Genomic DNA, 19,112 nt, shown 5'->3' with positions numbered 1-19,112 from the left:
AAACATGCCAAACTGTGCAGAGATCATTTTTGACCAGGCTGTCATACAAAGAAATTATGAACACATGCAAATACCTTATAAATATAAATACCTTAAATGATAAATACCTTAACCATATTAGATGTTTTGTTCTTCCCTAATATTTAAAATATTCAAAACATATACATTATTTCCCATCACTTTTGGCCATTTCAGAATGAATAAAAATTAGGAATTGCTGTTTAATGTATTTTTTGAAAGCCAGACAAAAAAACCAAAACATGACTGCCACATTACTGACCCCATATCAACTGAACCCTTCCCATACTGTTACACTTGAAACAACCCTCATGCAAAGCCCAAGTTAATACATTGTGCTACATAAAGGCCAGATATAAAAACAATTTATGCCTTTTCTCCAGCGCTGATACAAATCTTCCAGCAAGCTTTTGCTGAAAAGCAGAATCAATATCTATTTGTTTGAGCAGGATGAGCGATTAATGGCAAATTGTTTACTTGGGGTGCTGAGATTGGCTTTGCCGCGTGTTGTGCGAGACACATTCACCTGATAAAACATAACGGATTCTAATCTTCAGTGCCACGGCCTTGAATATACAATCAAACGTCCTCCTTGCACAGCAAGTGACAATCGCATGCAAAATGAACCAGGACGGCTCTCAGCGCGCTGCCCTGATTAATTCCATCCACCAATCACGCTTCAAGTCAGATGGCTTCATCAACCAATCGCACGTGGCATAAACAGCATGCTTAACCAATCCCTGCTCCACGGGGGACCGTAAGTGGTGAAAATCAGTCTTAAATAAGCTTCTCGGCTTCTGTGCTGAATGACTTCTACCATATTTAAAACAAATGCGAACATGAAAGGACACTAAAAATGGCTGAAATGAGTAGAGTGAGAATATTTGTAAGGCAAACAATCTTTAAAAAAGTGAACAAGGACAAAAAAAAAAAAAAGATAGGAAAAAATAATATTCCATTTAGAGATAAGATTTTCTCTCTCAGTGAAAAAGGATGGGAGAGTATGACCTTTTTTTTTTTTTGGCTTAATAATCACTGGCTGAAGGAGAAAAGGGGGAGCAGAATAATGTAGTGTTTTCTTTCTCTGTCCCCAAGGACATTTTTTTATGCTTTCAATAATTTAGTGTGCTTCTCTTGTTCGGTGGTAGCTCCCTTACATCCAGACTCTTTGCAGAGAATGCTATATCATCTTTAAACTCTCATATTCGTCCTCTGCTCGGATGTTTCTTTTATTCATCAGCCCTTCCTCTATCATTCTGTCTTTTCCCCTGTTTTCAAATTGCAGCTGCAGCATGCACCTGTTTTTCAAAGGATGAGTGTGCGGATATACATCATTCTGCCCATCAGTAGCTAAATATCATCTTGTTGGAAGGCTTAAGAAAACCCCAAAGTGACCTTCACTTTCCTTCAATGGTGGGCAGAAGGTCTAATAACAGCTCAGGTGACAGTGATCTGAAATCATCAAAGATCTCACCATAATCTCACCCGCCACAGCCCCTTGCATATCTGCTACAGGCCAAGGTCGGTCAGTACTTCTAAATTACACCCTACATTCGACTTCATGCATTGTTTTCTGGTTGCCTCCATGCATTAAAACACAGACTGTGGATCAGTGATGGAAAACGAAACATGGGAAGTGCTGACACCCAGAGGATGCTACTTGTCATTGGCATCCATGCCGGCAACAAAAGAAAAAAGGAAGATTTTAAATTAATATTTGGTTCAGAAAAAATCTTATCTGATCTCTTTAAAAAAGTTTATTTAAAAGTATTTTCTTATTGATGTAGAAATGAAATGGATAAAATCTAGATTTCTGACAGTGTTTGAACAAAAAGAAATGAGCCATCCATCATATCACACCTTTTTTTTTTTTCTCTCTGTCCGTCTCTATCTGTCCCTCTGATGGCTGAAGCTCACAGGTCTAATCCACTGTTCTGTGCGTGTGCATTTCTGCTGTCAGTATCCTGCTTAGAATAAATATTTGAACAGCTGTGCTTACACATCTCATTGATTAACCTCACTCCAGGGGCAGGAAACACAACTTAGGTTTGCACCCTTGCCGCTTCACATAATCTTTCTTCTCTTGCGCTGCAGTGCCCAAAATAGTCCACGCGAACCAACACTCAATTAAACAACCAAAATGTCATACTCATGAATTTTAAAGTGTTAGTTCACCCAAAAATGAAATTTCTCTCATTAAGTACTCACCCTCATGTCGTCCCAAACCCGTAAGACCTTTGTTTGTCTTCGGAACACAAATTAAGATATTTTTGATGAAATCTGGGTGTATCTGATCCACAGATAGGCAGCAACCACATTAATAAAATAGTCAACGTGACTACAATGGTTCAACCTTAATATTATGAAGTGACGAGAATACTTTTTGTGCGCAAAAACAAAACTGACAACTTTATTCAACAAATTCGTCTGTCCCCTGTCATAATGCTATGCTATTTTCGTTCTTCAGTGTTTACGTCCGAAAGGTGGCTCAGTATTGGTCGGATCTGGTCACGTGAGCAGCATGACACAGGAGCCGGCCAATACTGAGCCTGCGTTCAGACCCTATAGTTCAGACATAAACACTGAAGCTCTGCAACGAAAATAGGGTAGCAGTACGACAGGAGACAGACAAATTTGTTGAGTAAATTCGTTATTTTTGTTTTGTTTTTTTGCACACAAAAAGTATTCTCGTCGCTTCATAATATTAAGGTTGAACCACTGTAGACACGTTGACTATTTTATCGATGTCTTTAATACCTTTCTGGACCGCAAACGGTGCAATGTTGTTGCTGCCTATGTGTGGATCAGATACCCTTTGAATTTCATCAAAAAATATCTTAATTTGAGTTCCGAAGACAAACTAAGGTCTTACGGGTTTGGGACGACATGAGGGTGAGTACTTAATGACAGAAATTTCTTTTTTGGGGGGTGAACTAACCCTTTAACAGAGTTTTCTGACCAACAGGGCATACCAATTTGCAACGTTTCACTTTGAGATATTTGTTGACTTTAAACTGTGGAATAATGTTCTTCTGACATACTTTGACAGATTTAGCTGTCATTACATGCTGCAAACGATGTATTTGGCTCTTATTTAAACCTTTTGAAGTGCATAGAACTAGCAGTCAATGTTTTGAAGTATCTGATTTGGGCTACTGATGGCCAATGACTTCACCAGTTTAGAGCTCATGATGACAAATGGTCGATTTAATGCAGATGTAACCATAATACAAGATAAGGGATTAGGGGTAGTCGTGGCTGGTAACCCGAAGGTTGCAGGTTCGATTCTCAATACCAGCAGGAAATGGCTGAGGTGACCTTGAGCAAGGCACCAAACCCCCAATCACTTCCTGGACTCCACATCAAAATGGCCACCCACTGCTCTAGGTACGTTCACTACTCACTCCTAATGTGTGTGCACTAACTTGAATGGGTTAGATGTAGAGGACAAACTATGGGTTACCATACTTGGCCTTTACATGTCACAAGGCAGAAATAAATAAATAAAATGGTGAAATGAAATCAACACTTTTTAATTTGCTAATAATACACTGTAACAACTGGTGTGTAGACAAGCAGATTAAGATGAAGACGAATAAAGTTTCAACACACAGTTTAATAGCATAATCCAGACAAATTCAAATCCAAACATGTGGCAGGGTACACACACATAACTCAAAACGAGTACAAAGGAACAAAGAAGGGTCTTTTCATTCATCTTAAAATAACTTAAAGTTTCTTATCTTCCCAGCAAATATGTTTACTCTTCATATACTTCAAAGATGGAAAATACCTGCAAACAAAATCTTTTGTAAAAACAGAGAAATAAGGTTCTGTCCTCTGACACTTAGATTTATAGATAAAGAATCTACCCAGAACCATCATTATGTTAAGAAAATATTCAGCATTTTTGTCATCCAACAACATTCCAAACACAATATGATATCTAGAAAAAAAGTAGGCAGTGATTGGACCATTGTTTCCAACCAGTAAGAAAATATTTGAATGCTGCAGCAAACTACATTAGTCTAATTGATTTCTCAAAACTGGCAACCATCCAGATGAGATTATATGTGGTGGATTGTTAATCTCAATTAAAACACAATTATTTTTTTTTTTTCCTAATAATATTTGTATTCAAATAATATTTGTTAAAATTTGTAAATAACAAAAATGGGCTATGTATATTTACTCAAAATTCACACACTCACGCACACGTGCACACACACACACACACACACACACACACACACACACACACATAAAACGGTACAAGGCTCTCAGTAGATTTGGGAACTGACACAAAGCAAGTCTAAACAAATTAAACTGTTTGTTCTGTTGTTTCTTGTCTGGTTACACGATGAATCACATTCTCTCATTGGCTCACTAATGAGCAATGGGCCTGGGTCTTTTTCTATCTCATAGGTTCATCCTGGTGACCGTGATGATCACCACTTCTGCTGTCTTTCAATGGTCACACAATGACAATAGCAGTGAATTCTCATCAGCAGAGTGTATGCGCTACAGGATTACTGACTGTGTCAGGTGGGGAGCTCAGAGTCCACACTGTTTACTGATGAGCAAGTAGATAAACAGATCAAAAGTACGACAGAGATATGAATAGGGGTTTGGTTGAATGTTCTTTGGTTGCAGGTGCGGGTCAGAGAAGTCGACGTTTCAATTCCGAAGATGGATGCCTCTCCTTGGCAGGAACAAAAGGGGAAAAATCTAGCTCGAATCAAAAACACCTTCGCTAAAAGGATCAGATGGGCCTCCCACTTTTCTCAGGCCCACAGATGAGTGGAAAAATAACAGGCTTTTCTTATTTTCCCCTCGCACATCAATCTTCAGCAGAGAAACATCTGCTCATAAGAGCAAAAGGACGTAAGTGCACATGTGAACACACACACAAACATAAACGTAAACATGCCATCTTGGTCTCACTTCCATGACTTTTAGCACTTGTGATCAGTGACCACCAAAATGAATCATCACACTCTGGGGCTGAACACCAGAACGGCATCTAACTGTCCAAAACTCCAAGACATTTACAGAGAAATACATGTATTTTAAATAAGTCTATTCTAATTTTAAATGTACAGTATAGGCTGCATATGAAAGTGTAATCTTGATACTGATATATTTTAAGGTTGATTAAAGTGTCTAAACGAGTACACATAGGGAAATACAGTATTTAAGTCTGCAAAATCATTAAAAAGACAAATAATGAATAATAGCATAATCGTTCCACCAGTCAACTGTGAGAAAATGTGTTTTGCTTAAAAAAGCTACTTGAAAAATTCACTTATGAATGATTACACTTAATTTCTTGAGGGTACATCTTGTAAACCTGTCTTAATATTGCAGTTCATTTAATTTAATTAAGAGCGAACGCACAGAGTAACGTCATAACATCAGTTTCAACACAGTCAAATGTATCTAATATGATAAACAGTAACGTTAATAATCTCATCCATGAACATGATGTCTGCTCGAGTCTCGTCCCACTGGCTGTGAGGTGAAGGCAAGATTCCGTGCACAAACTCAAGCGTCATTAAGCTACGCCTTTGTTTTGAATAGGTGACTTCTAGCGGCGAAAAATTGACTTATTGTAGCTTTAAAACACAATATATGGCAATCACAAATCATAAAAGGATTTTGATAAATGATTATGAATCCCAGGTGAAAAAAAGTACACTTCTATAATGTACTTAAAGTGCTCTTTTTTTGTGCACTAAATTTGTACTTAATATACTAAAAATTCTTCTTTAGTACTTCTTAAGATCATCTTAAGAACATCTAAGTGTACTCAACTGTGCTATTTTGAGACAGCATGAAATATGAACTTCAATGTGCTTTTAATATACTATCTCTGTATTTAAAAAATATATTTAGCTACCACTTGTAGTACACCATGGGTTCAAATGTACTATAAGTAGTAACTAAATATATTTTTAAAGAATAATTTTTAGTATATTAAGTACAGAATTAGTGCATGAAAATAGAGCACTTTAAGTACATTACAGAAATGTGCTTTTTTAAAGGTCCCGTTTTTCGTGTTTTTTTGAAGCTTTGATTGTGTTTATAGTGTGCAATATAACATGTGTTCATGTTTCGCGTGTAAAAAAAACAGTATTTTTCACATAATTGACTTATCTGTATACCGCTGTTTCCACTGTCATAAAAACGGGCTGATGACTTCCTTGTTCTATGAAGTCCCTCCTTCAGAAATACGTAATGAGTTCTGATTGTGCCAGCGGTTCCTGTGTTGTGATTCGACAGCAGCTTAGCGAACCTTGCCCGGAAAGGTCACGCCTCTTACCATAACGTGGAGATGCTCAGTGTTATTGTAAACATGTCTTTAATTTTACCCTATCAATCTGAGCCGGAATCAGACCCGGTGATTGGACTGCGGGATGAAAATAACAGCGTTTCGACGACATGGCGACAAACACACTCTACAAACGCAACTCTTGTGTATTCCTGTGGGCGGAGGTTAGTCAAAAAACTGTTTTAGTGACGTCATTAAAGAAGGAAGTAGAGGGATGTAGTCCAAACTGGCCATTCGATGTAGGCGACTTCTGTTAAATAAAATATCTTGCTTGGCATTGAACTTTGAGCTTTAAAATTTTACAGATTTTATTTATACTCTAACAACAACATTACACACTAACTAAAGTTTGAAACATGGGATCACGAAGAACGGGACCTTTAATATATATGTAATATATTATATATGTAACTTTTATATATTTTTATATATTATATATGTTTATATAGTTTTATATATTATATATGTAACTTCTGACCATTACAGTAAAGCTAGTTCATTTCTAATCTGTGGCCTAAAAACTGAAATTTCTTTCTATGTGTATATACAAAATGTCTTGCTATGCTAAAACAGCCCTTAAAAAGTCATTTTTATACCAATGAATTTCCATCAATAAAATGAACACCTGAAGCTACTAACTTGTTGAATATGAGTGAGTCAGTGTCTAGTAAACAAGCCTTTTTACACTAATAGAATGATAGATAAAGGCAGTGTTGCCAAGTCCGTAGTTTCCCCGCAGAATTGGGCTACTTTAACATTGTTGCCGCGGGCTGTTTTTTTATGTCCGTGGGTTGAAGCAACCCCAAATAACATGATATTTCACCCCTGGAATGCAAAATTTACCAGGGGAGCCCTGCCTAAAATGTGGATTTTACCCCACGGAAAATGATATTTACTGGGGAATCCCCTGAAACGCAATTGGGCTTGTTTTGAGTAGCAATTGGGAGAGTTTTGTTGTGAAAACCTGGCAACCCTGGATAAAGGTGCATCTAAATTTTTTTCCACGTGTCCTCATAATCTTTAATCAAAATAACCTTCCCTCCCCCTTGCAGTGACATCTCTTCTCTGGTTACGTTTTTTGGCGCAACCTGTCAATCACATGAGACCGCAGTAATAGCAAACCACAATACAATGATCCAATCAATTCCTGATGGACAAAAACAAGTCCCGTCCTACATTTTCTCTTGTTCGAGAAGCAGTTTCACTCTGATATATGTCATGTAAGAAAGAAAAGACAATGGCAACTTCCATTTAAAGTCGACTTTAAGAGAGAAGGAAAAAATATGCATTATGCATTGGTTAGTAAACTTGATTAAAACAGCTTTCAGACTGGGGATTTGATAGAGTACATACTGAGTGTTCACTCTGAGTTAATGTTCCTATGGAAACCACTTTGGTGGCACATGTATGTTCCAGAGCCTTCGATGCATTAGGCATTCTTACATGCCATCTGTGGTGCCTCTCAAAAGTATGAGGCTTTATCAGACAAATAACCCCTAATCCCCCTAATCAAACCATTCATCTCTCCCCTCTCAATCTCTCTTGCTCGCTTTCACTGGGTCAATCTCAGCATGTTAGTAGAGATTTTCTATCTTTTATAGATTCTATTTTGTATGGACTGCAGGTTAGATGTGACTCTAGAGATGTGAGAGGGGGTAATCATACAGATAGGTCGGGGAGCTCTTTACAGCACTGTTGTCTTTCGCTCTCCATCACAGACACACACATACTCCCACGCACAAACACAATAGGTCTATCTGCAGGAGCATGTGTTCACTAACAAGCAGCTCCCTTGGACTTTTTAAAGCTCATCCAGGGCCAGACACCAATCTGAGGTGTGTGTATATTTGTGTGACTAATTTTAAGCATTTTGATATCACAGTTAGATCCTAGATCAACCCAGATCAATCTTGTTCTTTATTAACAACATATTAAATGAAAGTGGCATGAAATGGAAGTTCCAATAGTCTTTTCTTCTTAATGTGATGTATATCTGAGTGAAACAGCTACTCGAACAAGAAAAAATGTAGTCTTGATTTAGTCCATCTGAAATTGATTGGATGGTTGTGGTTTGCTATTGCTGCGATCTTATGTGAGTGACAGGTTGTTCTGCCCTTGCCAGTAAACATGTCATCAAAGAAGGGAAGAGATGTCATTGCAAACTGGACAGACTGGCTTGCCACTGGTGTACCAACGGTGGTCCAGCAGCGGCAAAACGTTGGTGGCGTACGTGCCACCCAAAAAATGCTGGCAGACCGACGGCAAAAAAAATGCTGGTGTGCCGAAGGTGGTCCGACTGTGTTTAGCCGCTGACTTTGTGCCGCTCAAAAAACGCTGGCGGTCATTGTTAGTTGGGAAGAGAGGGAAAGTTAAAAAAAAAAAAAAAAAAAAAAAAAAAAAAAAAAATATATATATATATATATATATATATATATATATATTATTATTATATAAATTTTTGATCACAGTACATACATATACAAACTTTTAGTCCAAAAGTGCAATTTGTAGAAATACACGTTTACCTCAGATTTCATTAGATAGTATATAAGCCGGGCCTTACGCAGGATTTCATAATTACCGAGGTCAGAAAATGTTGTTTGTTAGGGGGTATGGGGGCATGCTCTCCCAAGAAAATTTACATTTCTCTGGTGTATATATATGCATTTTAAGACCTTTTAAAGCCAACAAATTGGATAACAATAGCTTTAAAACCATGTCAACAAATACATGCTGCACAGTTTTGAGGCAGCTTTAATCGCATGTATAGTAATTTCATGACTTAACTTACAACAGAACAACGACGGTCATTGCTCGTAGTTTCTTTTGCCTTTTATTTAAACTATAATAAAGTAATTATGCAGCGCGCGCCGGCGCATTTGCGCATGCAATTCTTGAGTGCGCGCCGCGAGCACAGTATAACAGCTGATTGAACATTAATGTAATTTTACCTGACAACATCTCATCTGACCGCAGTTCACTGTTGTTCAACTGAAGCTCCCTCGTCGTCACCTGTATCCTATCTTTTCCTCGCTCGTTTGACTTGCGCCTGGCGCTGAGGCGAAGTCGGAATGCGCGTCTGAAAAGTGTCCCGTTTGTTGTGGTCGTAAAGGGTCAGTTCTATATAAACGCAGCGTTTTACTTGGCGATGTTTTAAAAAGGGATTTTTATTTTTGGTATTTTATATGGTGGTTTGTGGAGTAGCATCACCCGGGGGGATATTTTTTTTTTAAAATAATTCAGCAGAGGCAGGGATACATAGACCAGAAGGGGTGAAATCCCCCCCATCCCCCCTACAAATCGAACCCTGTATATATATATATTATACAATATACATATGTATACAGACAAATTAGTTATAATAAATTCTGCGATATCAGTAACACTGAAGAAAAAAAGATTTGTCAATTTTGATTTCATGGTGACTTTATGTGAGTGGTTGAGGTAGCTATAGCCTAATAACTGCCTTTTCTGCCTCTACCTCTTCTTCTTTCCTGGGCTAATAGGCTATATTATCAACTAATAGCAAAAACGTTTTAACGTTTAAAATAGTTAATTCCAGCGCCAGATCGCCACTTTTTTTTTCTTTTTTCTTTTTTTTTTTTTTTGAACGCAAATGAACATCCTATAGGTGACGTGCCGGGCTCCGTACATTTGCATTAGGTGCAACATCTCGCTGCACCTAATGCAAATGTACGGAGCCCGGCACGTCACCTATAGGATGTTTTTAAGTGTTATATATTGGTGGTTGTGTAATATTTTTTTTATCACTTTGAATAAGAACTATATTGTTTGTTTGATGCTAATTATATAACAAAAAGAAAGACTGATTAAACTAAATAACAGCCTGTGCTTGCAAAAATAACATTGTATACGTTTATTTTTTTAAAATGTTTAAGTTAGTCATTTTCTTTCCACATTGCTAGAAAGGTAAGATACATCATACATGTTTTTTTTATTATAGAAATGCAATATAGCATAGAAAACGTCCTGTTGCAAAAAATAAAATAAATAATGCAGTCAACGATGCATATATATGCAGTAACACCTCTGAAGTAAACTAACATTGGAATACCCTGAAAGTTACCTTCGTTTTTTGAATCGAAAGTTGAGTTTATCCGCTTAGTTACCCTTAAACAAACGTGGGTATGTCACATAACCTGTTTTCTGTAATGAAGCACTGTTTGATTTGATTGGAATGACGAACTGTTTGAAAACACCCATGTGATCAGAAAATCCGCCCTCTTACAATACTTACCAGGAAGAGACTCAAATGTGTATTTTCGTGTCAAACTGGCTCTCGAATGTTTCGACAAAAGCAAAAACAAATCAGCGATCAAAATTTAGATTTGCTGGAGCTTAAACAGTGAAAATGGATTCACTATCTGTTGAAGAACTTTCTTGTCCCGTGTGCTGCGACATCTTCAATGTTCCTGTTATTTTATCTTGTAGTCACAGTGTCTGTAAAGAGTGTCTTCAACAGTTCTGGAGAACCAAGACAACTAAGGAGTGTCCTGTCTGCAGGAGAGCCTCACAACATCAACCTCCAATTAATCTGGCATTAAAAAACTTGTGCGAGTCATTCAGGAAAGAGAGAAATGAGAGGCGTTCATCAGGGTCTGAGGAGGTCTGTAGTTTACACAGTGAGAAACTCAAACTCTTCTGTCTGGAGGACAAACAGCCTGTGTGTGTAGTGTGCTTTACTTCACAACAACACGACAATCATAAATTCAGACCCATCAGTGAAGCAGTTTCATCACATAAGGTAAGACAGATTTATGTTTGAGGATTGAAGCTTGTCATTAATAATTTTCTCAGTACCAATTTGCTCATATTACATGCATGAACATTTTACAGAAATATCTGGTGATGTTCACATCAAATTCTAGGAGGAGCTCAATACAGCACTGATGTCCTTAAAAGTGAAACTTAAACACAAAGAAAACATTAAAGAAGAGTTTGAGAAAACACTTCGACACATCAAGGTAAGGATGATTCTTTAACATGTTTGCATATTTGATAAGAACAGATTAATTGGTTTGTCTGATATAATGTCATGTTCCTTTATTGACTGGAATACAAAATGTTGAATGCAGGATGACACTTACATATGAATGTCTTAATTTTTGCAACCATTATAACATTTAATTTAATTGACATTTCCTCAGTTTTAGAAATTTACTTAATTCATATTAAGATGTTTATTTCACTTAATCGTAGTGTGAGGGGAAAAATTGTAACCTTTCACTAAGGGTGGTTGATATGACAAATTTTATATGAGTTATTTTGTTTTACAATAACAATGTATATCACAATATGGTTATTTTTGCTTTAAATAAAGTTTCCATTTCAAAATTTTGATACCACTGAAATTTCAATATTACAAAAAAAAGAAAAGAACTGAAGACAAAGAGAGAGAAACTAGTGAAATAAGAACAAAGAAACTAACTAAAATAGGACAAAAACTACAATAGAACAAAGACACAAATGAATTAGACCTACCTGAAAAACATCAAACACTAGATAGGCCTATAAACACACTATATACATTGTAGGCTATAAAGTAATCAAATGTACAAAAACACTGCATAGTCTTTACTGTGTAAATTAAATATACTTTTATACTTATAAAAGTTACAAAAGCTATTCATTCAAGAGCAATGAGATTGTCTGATTAAAATTAAATGACACAGACGGCAGCAGGCTTATTAGGCTGCTATCACTTTAAAGTTGGCATGAAATCAAAATTGACCCTATTTACTTTGTTAGTGCATACTACTAGTCTTGTGGTGAACAATTAATCCGTGCAAGTTAATACACCGAAAAAAAAAAATAGTTTGTCGTGGTAATCTTTAATCAAAATCTGAAAAGTTACATTAGTCCTTCTCTATTCAATTTTCCGTTTCACTTGGAAATACGTCACAACACTGGAGAAAAGACGTTTGCAACTTGCAGTTCATGGGGACTTTAAGACCGAATGCACTGATCTAATATAGCCTATTAATATACATGTGCTTTCTTTCTCAACTGTTTACAAGGATACTCGCATTTTGACACATACGAGTGTGAATTTGACCATTCAAGCCCAATAAGGCGCCAAAAACAACTCCGTTCAAGGCTCACATGCTGTATGAGTAGTGGCTTCATATTGCACTTGAACGATTTAAAATCACTTGTTTTTAAACCGCAAAGCTTAAAATGCATTCAAATATTAAGATTTCATGATGGCACAGTGAGCATAACCGCGATAGAGATGTTAGTCCAAAATCTCTACCGATTGACAATTTTCTACTGGTTAATTGTGACTACCAGTATTCCACCCACCCCTATCTTTCACATAAATCGAAGCCTCTGATTTCTGGTCGCTGTGGGCGGGACTAACGTGTAAGAAGAAGTCCCATTGGCTAGTGCTCTGCTCACCTTCCACACTCCGCACTTTCCAGTGAATCATGTTAGGCACAGACAATGTGATTATTAATATTTATAAGCCCAATTGTTGACAACCTCCCCCTTGAGGGAAGATGTGTTTGACTCTTGTAAGTTAATGTTGTATAGATGAAAATATTTTACATTTAAATAACTTTAATAGAGTTGTTATTTGTTGGACCTTTGCATTATTATTTCACATATTGTCTTTTTCGCAGAAACACAGAATGATCAATAATGTCTCAAGCATCACCAGCATCCTGGAGGCCCACTGCCCTGCAAAGTTTATATCCAGCCTGCTTCAGCTTATGATTTTCAAGTGATCCTTAAGAGCTTGATTAGCTGGTTCAGATGTGTTTGATTAGGGTTGGAACTAAACTGGAGCTAAACAGTGGCCCTCCAGGAGCAGGATTTAGTGAGATGATAAAGTTCTGTTTAAGTATGAAAAATGTGCATTATCATATTTCATTTTCATAATTATTAAGGTTCATAAAAAAGTAATTGATTGACTGGTGTGAAAAGTTCAGTTGTTTGGCTTTCAAATGATATCACATATGAATGTATTTAAAAAAAAAAAAAAAAAAAAAAAAAAAGAAAGTTAAAGTTGTAGTTAACTAACGTCTTAGTTGCACATGTACCAAATCCCAATTTCATTGCCTGAAGACAGTTCATGACATCACATGTGGAGCACCTGCGAGTATAAAAGGGTATCTGTAGTACTCTGCATCATGGAGTTAACGCTATGGGGAAACAATACACACTACGCCATGCTAGCATAGTGCTAGCGCCACTAAGTACCAGCTCTAAGGCAAAATGGTTCATCTATATCAGCACCTTGACAAAGCTCTTAGGGAGTAGCCTACCATAGGGAGTATATTCTGTGACCTTCGATATTACCACTACTTCCAGGGGAGGGAAGGGATGCAAACACAAGAACAGCATAATATAATTGCCTAAAACTCCCGCTATCGAAACTCAACCCCTAGGGAAACTACAGGGGAGCTTTAGCTCCATTTACATACCCTAGAGCAGTTAGGGGAGAGTGCTCAGGCCCTGTTTGAGCAAAGATACTTTACCAGGATTTAAAAAGACTCCATTCACTCGTCTAAATTATAGAGTGCTATAATAACAAGGAGATATGTTATCAGGCATCTTTGCTACTTTTCAGGTTCTTTGAACAAGGATCATACTTGGAAGAATTTACGTGGTATCAACCAAAGGGTAGCAGATGACCCTACTTTAAGATGCAAAAACAGTTGGGGAGGGAGGTAACTAAACAGGGAATACAAATCATCCACCATACTCCAGTTCACCTTACTCATCCCTGAGGAGTGTCCTAAAAAGCTGCCTACAAAAGGGAGTATGCAAGCCATCAAATCCTCAGTAATTAGGTTTTCCGGCTGTAACCTTTGATGGTGCTGCTTCTCCAAGGGGGAGCCTACATCCTTACTCATACTTAGGAAAGGGAGAAAAATAAGAGAGGATAACACAGTGGGACCAGTAATTCTAATCACCAAGACCAGGGGTGCCCAACCCTGTTGCTGGAGATCTACCTACCTGCAAAGTTTAGCTCCAACCCTGATAAAACACACCTGAATCAGCTAATTAAGATCTCCAGGAACACTTGGTAATTACAGACAGGTGTGTTGAGTAGGGCTGGAGCTAAACTCTGCAGGAAGGTAGATCTCCAGGAACAGGGTTGGGCACCCCTGGTCTAGACTCTAAACCCCAAGGGAGCCACAGGGAACTTGGGCCTTACTTAAAGACCCCAATATAACTGGGGGAGAGCAGCTCAACCCCCACCTTAAGTAAAAGCACTTTACCTAAGACCTGCTATGGCTATCGCTCTATTCTTTCCTTTAGGCATAAGACCATAGTATGCAATTTGCCTCAGCGACAGCAGGACCCAAGTTACAGGGCACAGTCGCTTGTCCCTCATCCCTCAAGAAGAGTGCCAAGCTTAAGCGGAGCTTCCTCATTTTAAACTTGTCACAATGGGTGCATCCAGCACCATCGAGTTCTGAATGCGGGTACTCCACTCCCAAACACACAATGCACATATCATGTGTGTCCTCAGGTGTCCTGAAAGATTTGTTGCCTGATTCCATTTTGATCACCTTCACCACGTTAAAAATAAAAATGGCTCCTGAAGAAAAAAAGCTGATGATGTGTATAACAGGCACCCATTTATACTCAAGAGGCGCTACACTTTTGACGTCATGGACTGTCGTCAACCAATGAAATTGGTGTGTTTCGTACAAATGCTTCAGACACCAGTAACGTTAATGGTATTCCCCATAGTGTCAACTCTATGATGAAGCAAAGTTCTACTTCGAAAGGACATTTACCAACTCACTCTTCATGCTGCTCCAGAATAAGTTGAGTGTTTGAGATGATTGAAGTGAATGTAAATTTATTTCAGTTTCAAGCTGAGCACACAGAGCGTGAGATTAAACAGCAGTTTGAGAAGCTTCATCAGTTTCTCAGAGATGAAGAAGAAGCTACAATCACTGCATTGAGGGAGGAAGAGGAGCAGAAGAAGCAGATGATGAAAGAGAAGCTGGAGGAGATAAACAAACATATCTCAGACCTTTCACACACAATCAAAGACATGGGGGAGATGATGAAAGCCAATGACATCTGCTTTCTGAAGGTCTGATTTCAGATCATTGGTTGATCACTGATTCATTGATTGAGTTCTTGATGATAAATTGTGTGTTTGTTCTGCAGAAGTTTCCAGTCTCAATGGAAAGGTGAGTGATCTGATCCTATCTCTGGTCTCTCTGGTTCTGATCTAAAGCCACTGCAGCTATGACTCCTGAATGTTCTTCCAGAGTCCAGAGCTCTCAGCCTGATCCACAGATGGCTTCTGGAGCTTTGATCCATGTGTCATGTTACTTGGGAAACCTGCCGTTCAGAGTCTGGAAGAAGATGCAGGACATCGTCCAAAACAGTGAGTCTGCAGAAGAGCTGTGCTCTTACACATACAGTGGAAATGATGGATGGGGCTCATATTAAAAAACTTGGCATTCAGTGTGAATAATAATAACTAGGTATTTTATGTTGGCTTGAGAAATTTAAATAGTTTTAAAGGCATGAAGTTTGTAGGTTTTAAGGCCATGCTGTCGCTCAGTAACTGATAGATTGCCATGCATTTGTTATGGTGTATTGCTAGCATGTTTTTACATGATCCTACTAGCATGTTTTAGCATGTTTATAGCATGCAAGCATACTTTAGCAACGTTGCTAGACTTTTCTATTGTTTTAACATGTAGCTAGCCTGTCCTAAGTTAGCTAGCTCATATTTGAAATGTATACAAATTAAAAAATGTAGTCACAGAATAATAATAATACAGAAAATGTTAATACTAATATTAATAATAATTTCTCAAGCCAACATAATTAGTCAGGCACAATCAATGGTAACAAACTATTTTAAAACAAAATACAGACTATAAGACCCAATAAAATGTAGATGATCAGATGCTGCTGCATATTAGACACATACCTTCTTCTACAGCATAATTCTCAACAGATTGAATTTATTTTTTTATTTTTTTATTTTAACTTTCCCAAATTTCATTTTCTCTTGATGGGACACAAATGTCTGAATCACATATTTAATGTTTGTAGTTGGTATGATGTACCATTAAACACTGATAATAAAAATTAATGTGAAACTAATAACAACACTGACAGAGATCAGAGGAAAATGTCTGATATGTTTGATTAATATTAGGAGTGTAATTAATTTATAATAATCTGATCGTGTCTCATCAGCTCCTGTGATTCTGGATCCAAACACAGCTCATCCAGATCTCGTCTTGTCTGATGATCTGACCAGTGTGAGATGGAGTGGTAACAGACAACCGCCTCCTGATAATCCAGAGAGATTTGACCTCTATTCCTGTGTGCTGGGTTCAGAGGGTTTCAAATCAGGAACACACTGCTGGGATGTGGAGGTTAAAGAGGGTTTACGTTGGAGTCTTGGAGTAACTACAGCATCAAACCAAAGGAAGGGACATGAATTCTTCAACACTGATGTCTGGAGTGTGCGGTACGGACTGTCTGAACGGTTTGGCTGTCGTGTTAGACAGAAGCTTGAGAGGGTGAGAGTGTATCTGGACTATGACAGAGGAACAGTGTCATTCTCTGATCCTGTAACTAACACACATCTACACACATTCACAACCACCTTCACTGACACACTCTTTCCATTCTTTCGTTGTTTTGACCCTCTGAGGATCTTACCGTTCAATAGTCAGTAAACGTTACTACTGTAGCTCAGGATCTTCCTGCTTTTAATATTTAATCCATATCACATGAATAGCGCTGGGTTTTAATTTTGTGTACCATATGTATTTTTCAAATACCGCCATACCGGTGCGTAGCTGAAACAATTGCTAAACTATAAGAGCGCTATGTAGAGGGGACCTCTATAAACTGCATACCCTTTTTTACTAATGGTTATAACTTTTTAACAACAATAAATAACCCACACAACGTACTCTCTTTAACATGGCAAATATTATAGAGTCCTATGATTTTCTTGCTGCAGAAAACATGTAAGGAATAAATGAAAAGCAGAGCTGTGCAATGAATCACATCACAATATGGACTAGTGTCTGTGAATACAATCCTAATTCCAGAAAAGTTGGGACGTTTTTTAAATTTGAATAAAATGAAAACTAAAAGACTTTCAAATCACATGAGCCAATATTTTATTCACAATAGAACATGGATAACATAACAAATGATTAAACTGAAAAATATTACAATTTTATGCACAAAATGAGCTCATTTCGAATTTGATAAAAACGTTAAAAAACTTTTCCGGAATTCGGGTTGTATTAAAGCTCAAAAAGACAGCTATTAAAATCTGAAGTCTGCATGTTCTGTGTGCCTCTGTGTGAATGTGTGCCAGAGTTTCATCAACTACACATTGAAGCACGTAGGGCTGTCGCAATAACTGCAATATTGTAATACCATGATGCTGACGAGCCAACAGCAGAGGAATGGAAGCAGCCTCCACAACCGCGATGTTCACATTTTTTTCTTTTTTTTTCATAAAGCCCTTCTTGTTTTACACTTCATGCACACGTACTTAATGTTAAACAAGCTAATAATAAAAGTAAAGAATGTAATTCCCCCCCCCCCCCCCACCAAATGGCTCTTTTTTTGCATTATGATTTGTACAGAGGCTCTGTAGTATTGCACTAAACAAGCGTGAACAGACAGTGAGTGAGAGAGAGATTGACTGAAGGCCTGCGATTTGAAGACCTGCATCTGTCCTTTTTCAGGTAAAGTTATATATTCATGAAAAAAATAAGTTTCCATGTCTGAAGAGGAAAGCGATATCTTAGTAGCATCATTTAAAGGTTTAAGGATATTTCCCATGAATGGTGTCAGCGCTGGTCAATGCATTGAATCAGTGCCATGGGTCTCTATGAAGCTTCAGCGTTACCCCAGCGATGTCTCAAGCCGATGACATCACTTGGACCAGGCCCAGTTTCTTGACTCCACCCCCATGTCAAAACAATGCCATAAAGTGAAACGCACAGAAAAGTGAAGCCAAAGAGAAAACGGTATTGTGAACTCACACTTGACTAAAATTCTGATTAAAAGGAGCGTTAATTATTAATTATGTTAATTAAATTAATTAGTAGGTGTGACCGGGGAAAATATGTCAAAAATTTAATTCGGCTTGAGTTGCGAACGGTCGCCCCAGATGATGTCGATGCATGTCCTCTCACCAAATCATGTCCAAGTCGCAATATCAAAAGAAAGATATTTTATAAATAATATATTTTGTACAAAGAAAATGAAGCGTATAAAATTAAATTGTCATCATTTACTTACCCTCATGTTATTCCAAAACTGTATGGCTTTCATGCTTTCGTGGAACACGAAAGGAGAGTTCTTTGCTGTATGGCTGAAAGAGTTCAACTCAAAAATGAATCATTATCATAAAAAAAGGAAAGTTATATGTGGCTAAAGGAAAGTTATATAGGTGGAACATCATGAGGGTGAGTATATTGACAGCAGTATTTATTTATTTTTTTTGTATAAAAATTGTAAAAATTAATTGTGACATTCATTTCTTGTCAAAGCATTAAATTCTTCACAATTTTCTTCCAAATAAACATCCCTGGAAATTTAACCAATACAATTTTTTTTGTAATTCTATTATACTCAGTGCTAATATTCTCTTTATTGTAATACAGTAATTTTTAATTGCCACAAAACACCTGTTTTCTACAGATTTAGAGCTATTAAGATAGTATTAGCCTATTACTTTTACAAACATGAGGCAGTGTCATTGTAAACAGAGATGATA

The 19,112-nt window shown here is 37.4% G+C and overlaps 2 protein-coding genes across 14 annotated transcripts in view; one reads left to right on the top strand and one right to left on the bottom strand.

The window, feature by feature from the left end:
• The window catches only part of adgrb1a (adhesion G protein-coupled receptor B1a), a 116,627-nt gene that overhangs the window by 62,299 nt on the left and 35,216 nt on the right, over positions 1-19,112 (bottom strand). The gene's annotated exons all lie outside the window — the stretch shown is intronic.
• Positions 10,101-17,920, top strand: LOC125242942 (nuclear factor 7, brain-like). 2 transcript variants are annotated; one of them, XM_048152070.1, is made up of 6 exons: positions 10,101-11,114; positions 11,239-11,334; positions 15,198-15,428; positions 15,506-15,528; positions 15,610-15,728; positions 16,556-17,920. In XM_048152070.1, exons 1-6 carry the CDS (start codon positions 10,722-10,724, stop codon positions 17,041-17,043), a joined length of 1,350 nt encoding a protein of 449 aa, XP_048008027.1. In that variant the 5' UTR covers positions 10,101-10,721; the 3' UTR covers positions 17,044-17,920. The 2 variants fall into 2 exon arrangements, with proteins under 2 accessions (XP_048008027.1, XP_048008028.1); XM_048152071.1 differs by lacking the exon at positions 15,198-15,428.

Source organism: Megalobrama amblycephala, linkage group LG13 (genome assembly GCF_018812025.1).
Source record: "Megalobrama amblycephala isolate DHTTF-2021 linkage group LG13, ASM1881202v1, whole genome shotgun sequence".
NCBI classification, from domain to species: domain Eukaryota; kingdom Metazoa; phylum Chordata; class Actinopteri; order Cypriniformes; family Xenocyprididae; genus Megalobrama; species Megalobrama amblycephala.
Note: the sequence above shows the minus strand (reverse complement) of the source record. Positions and strands in the feature narration are given on the sequence as shown.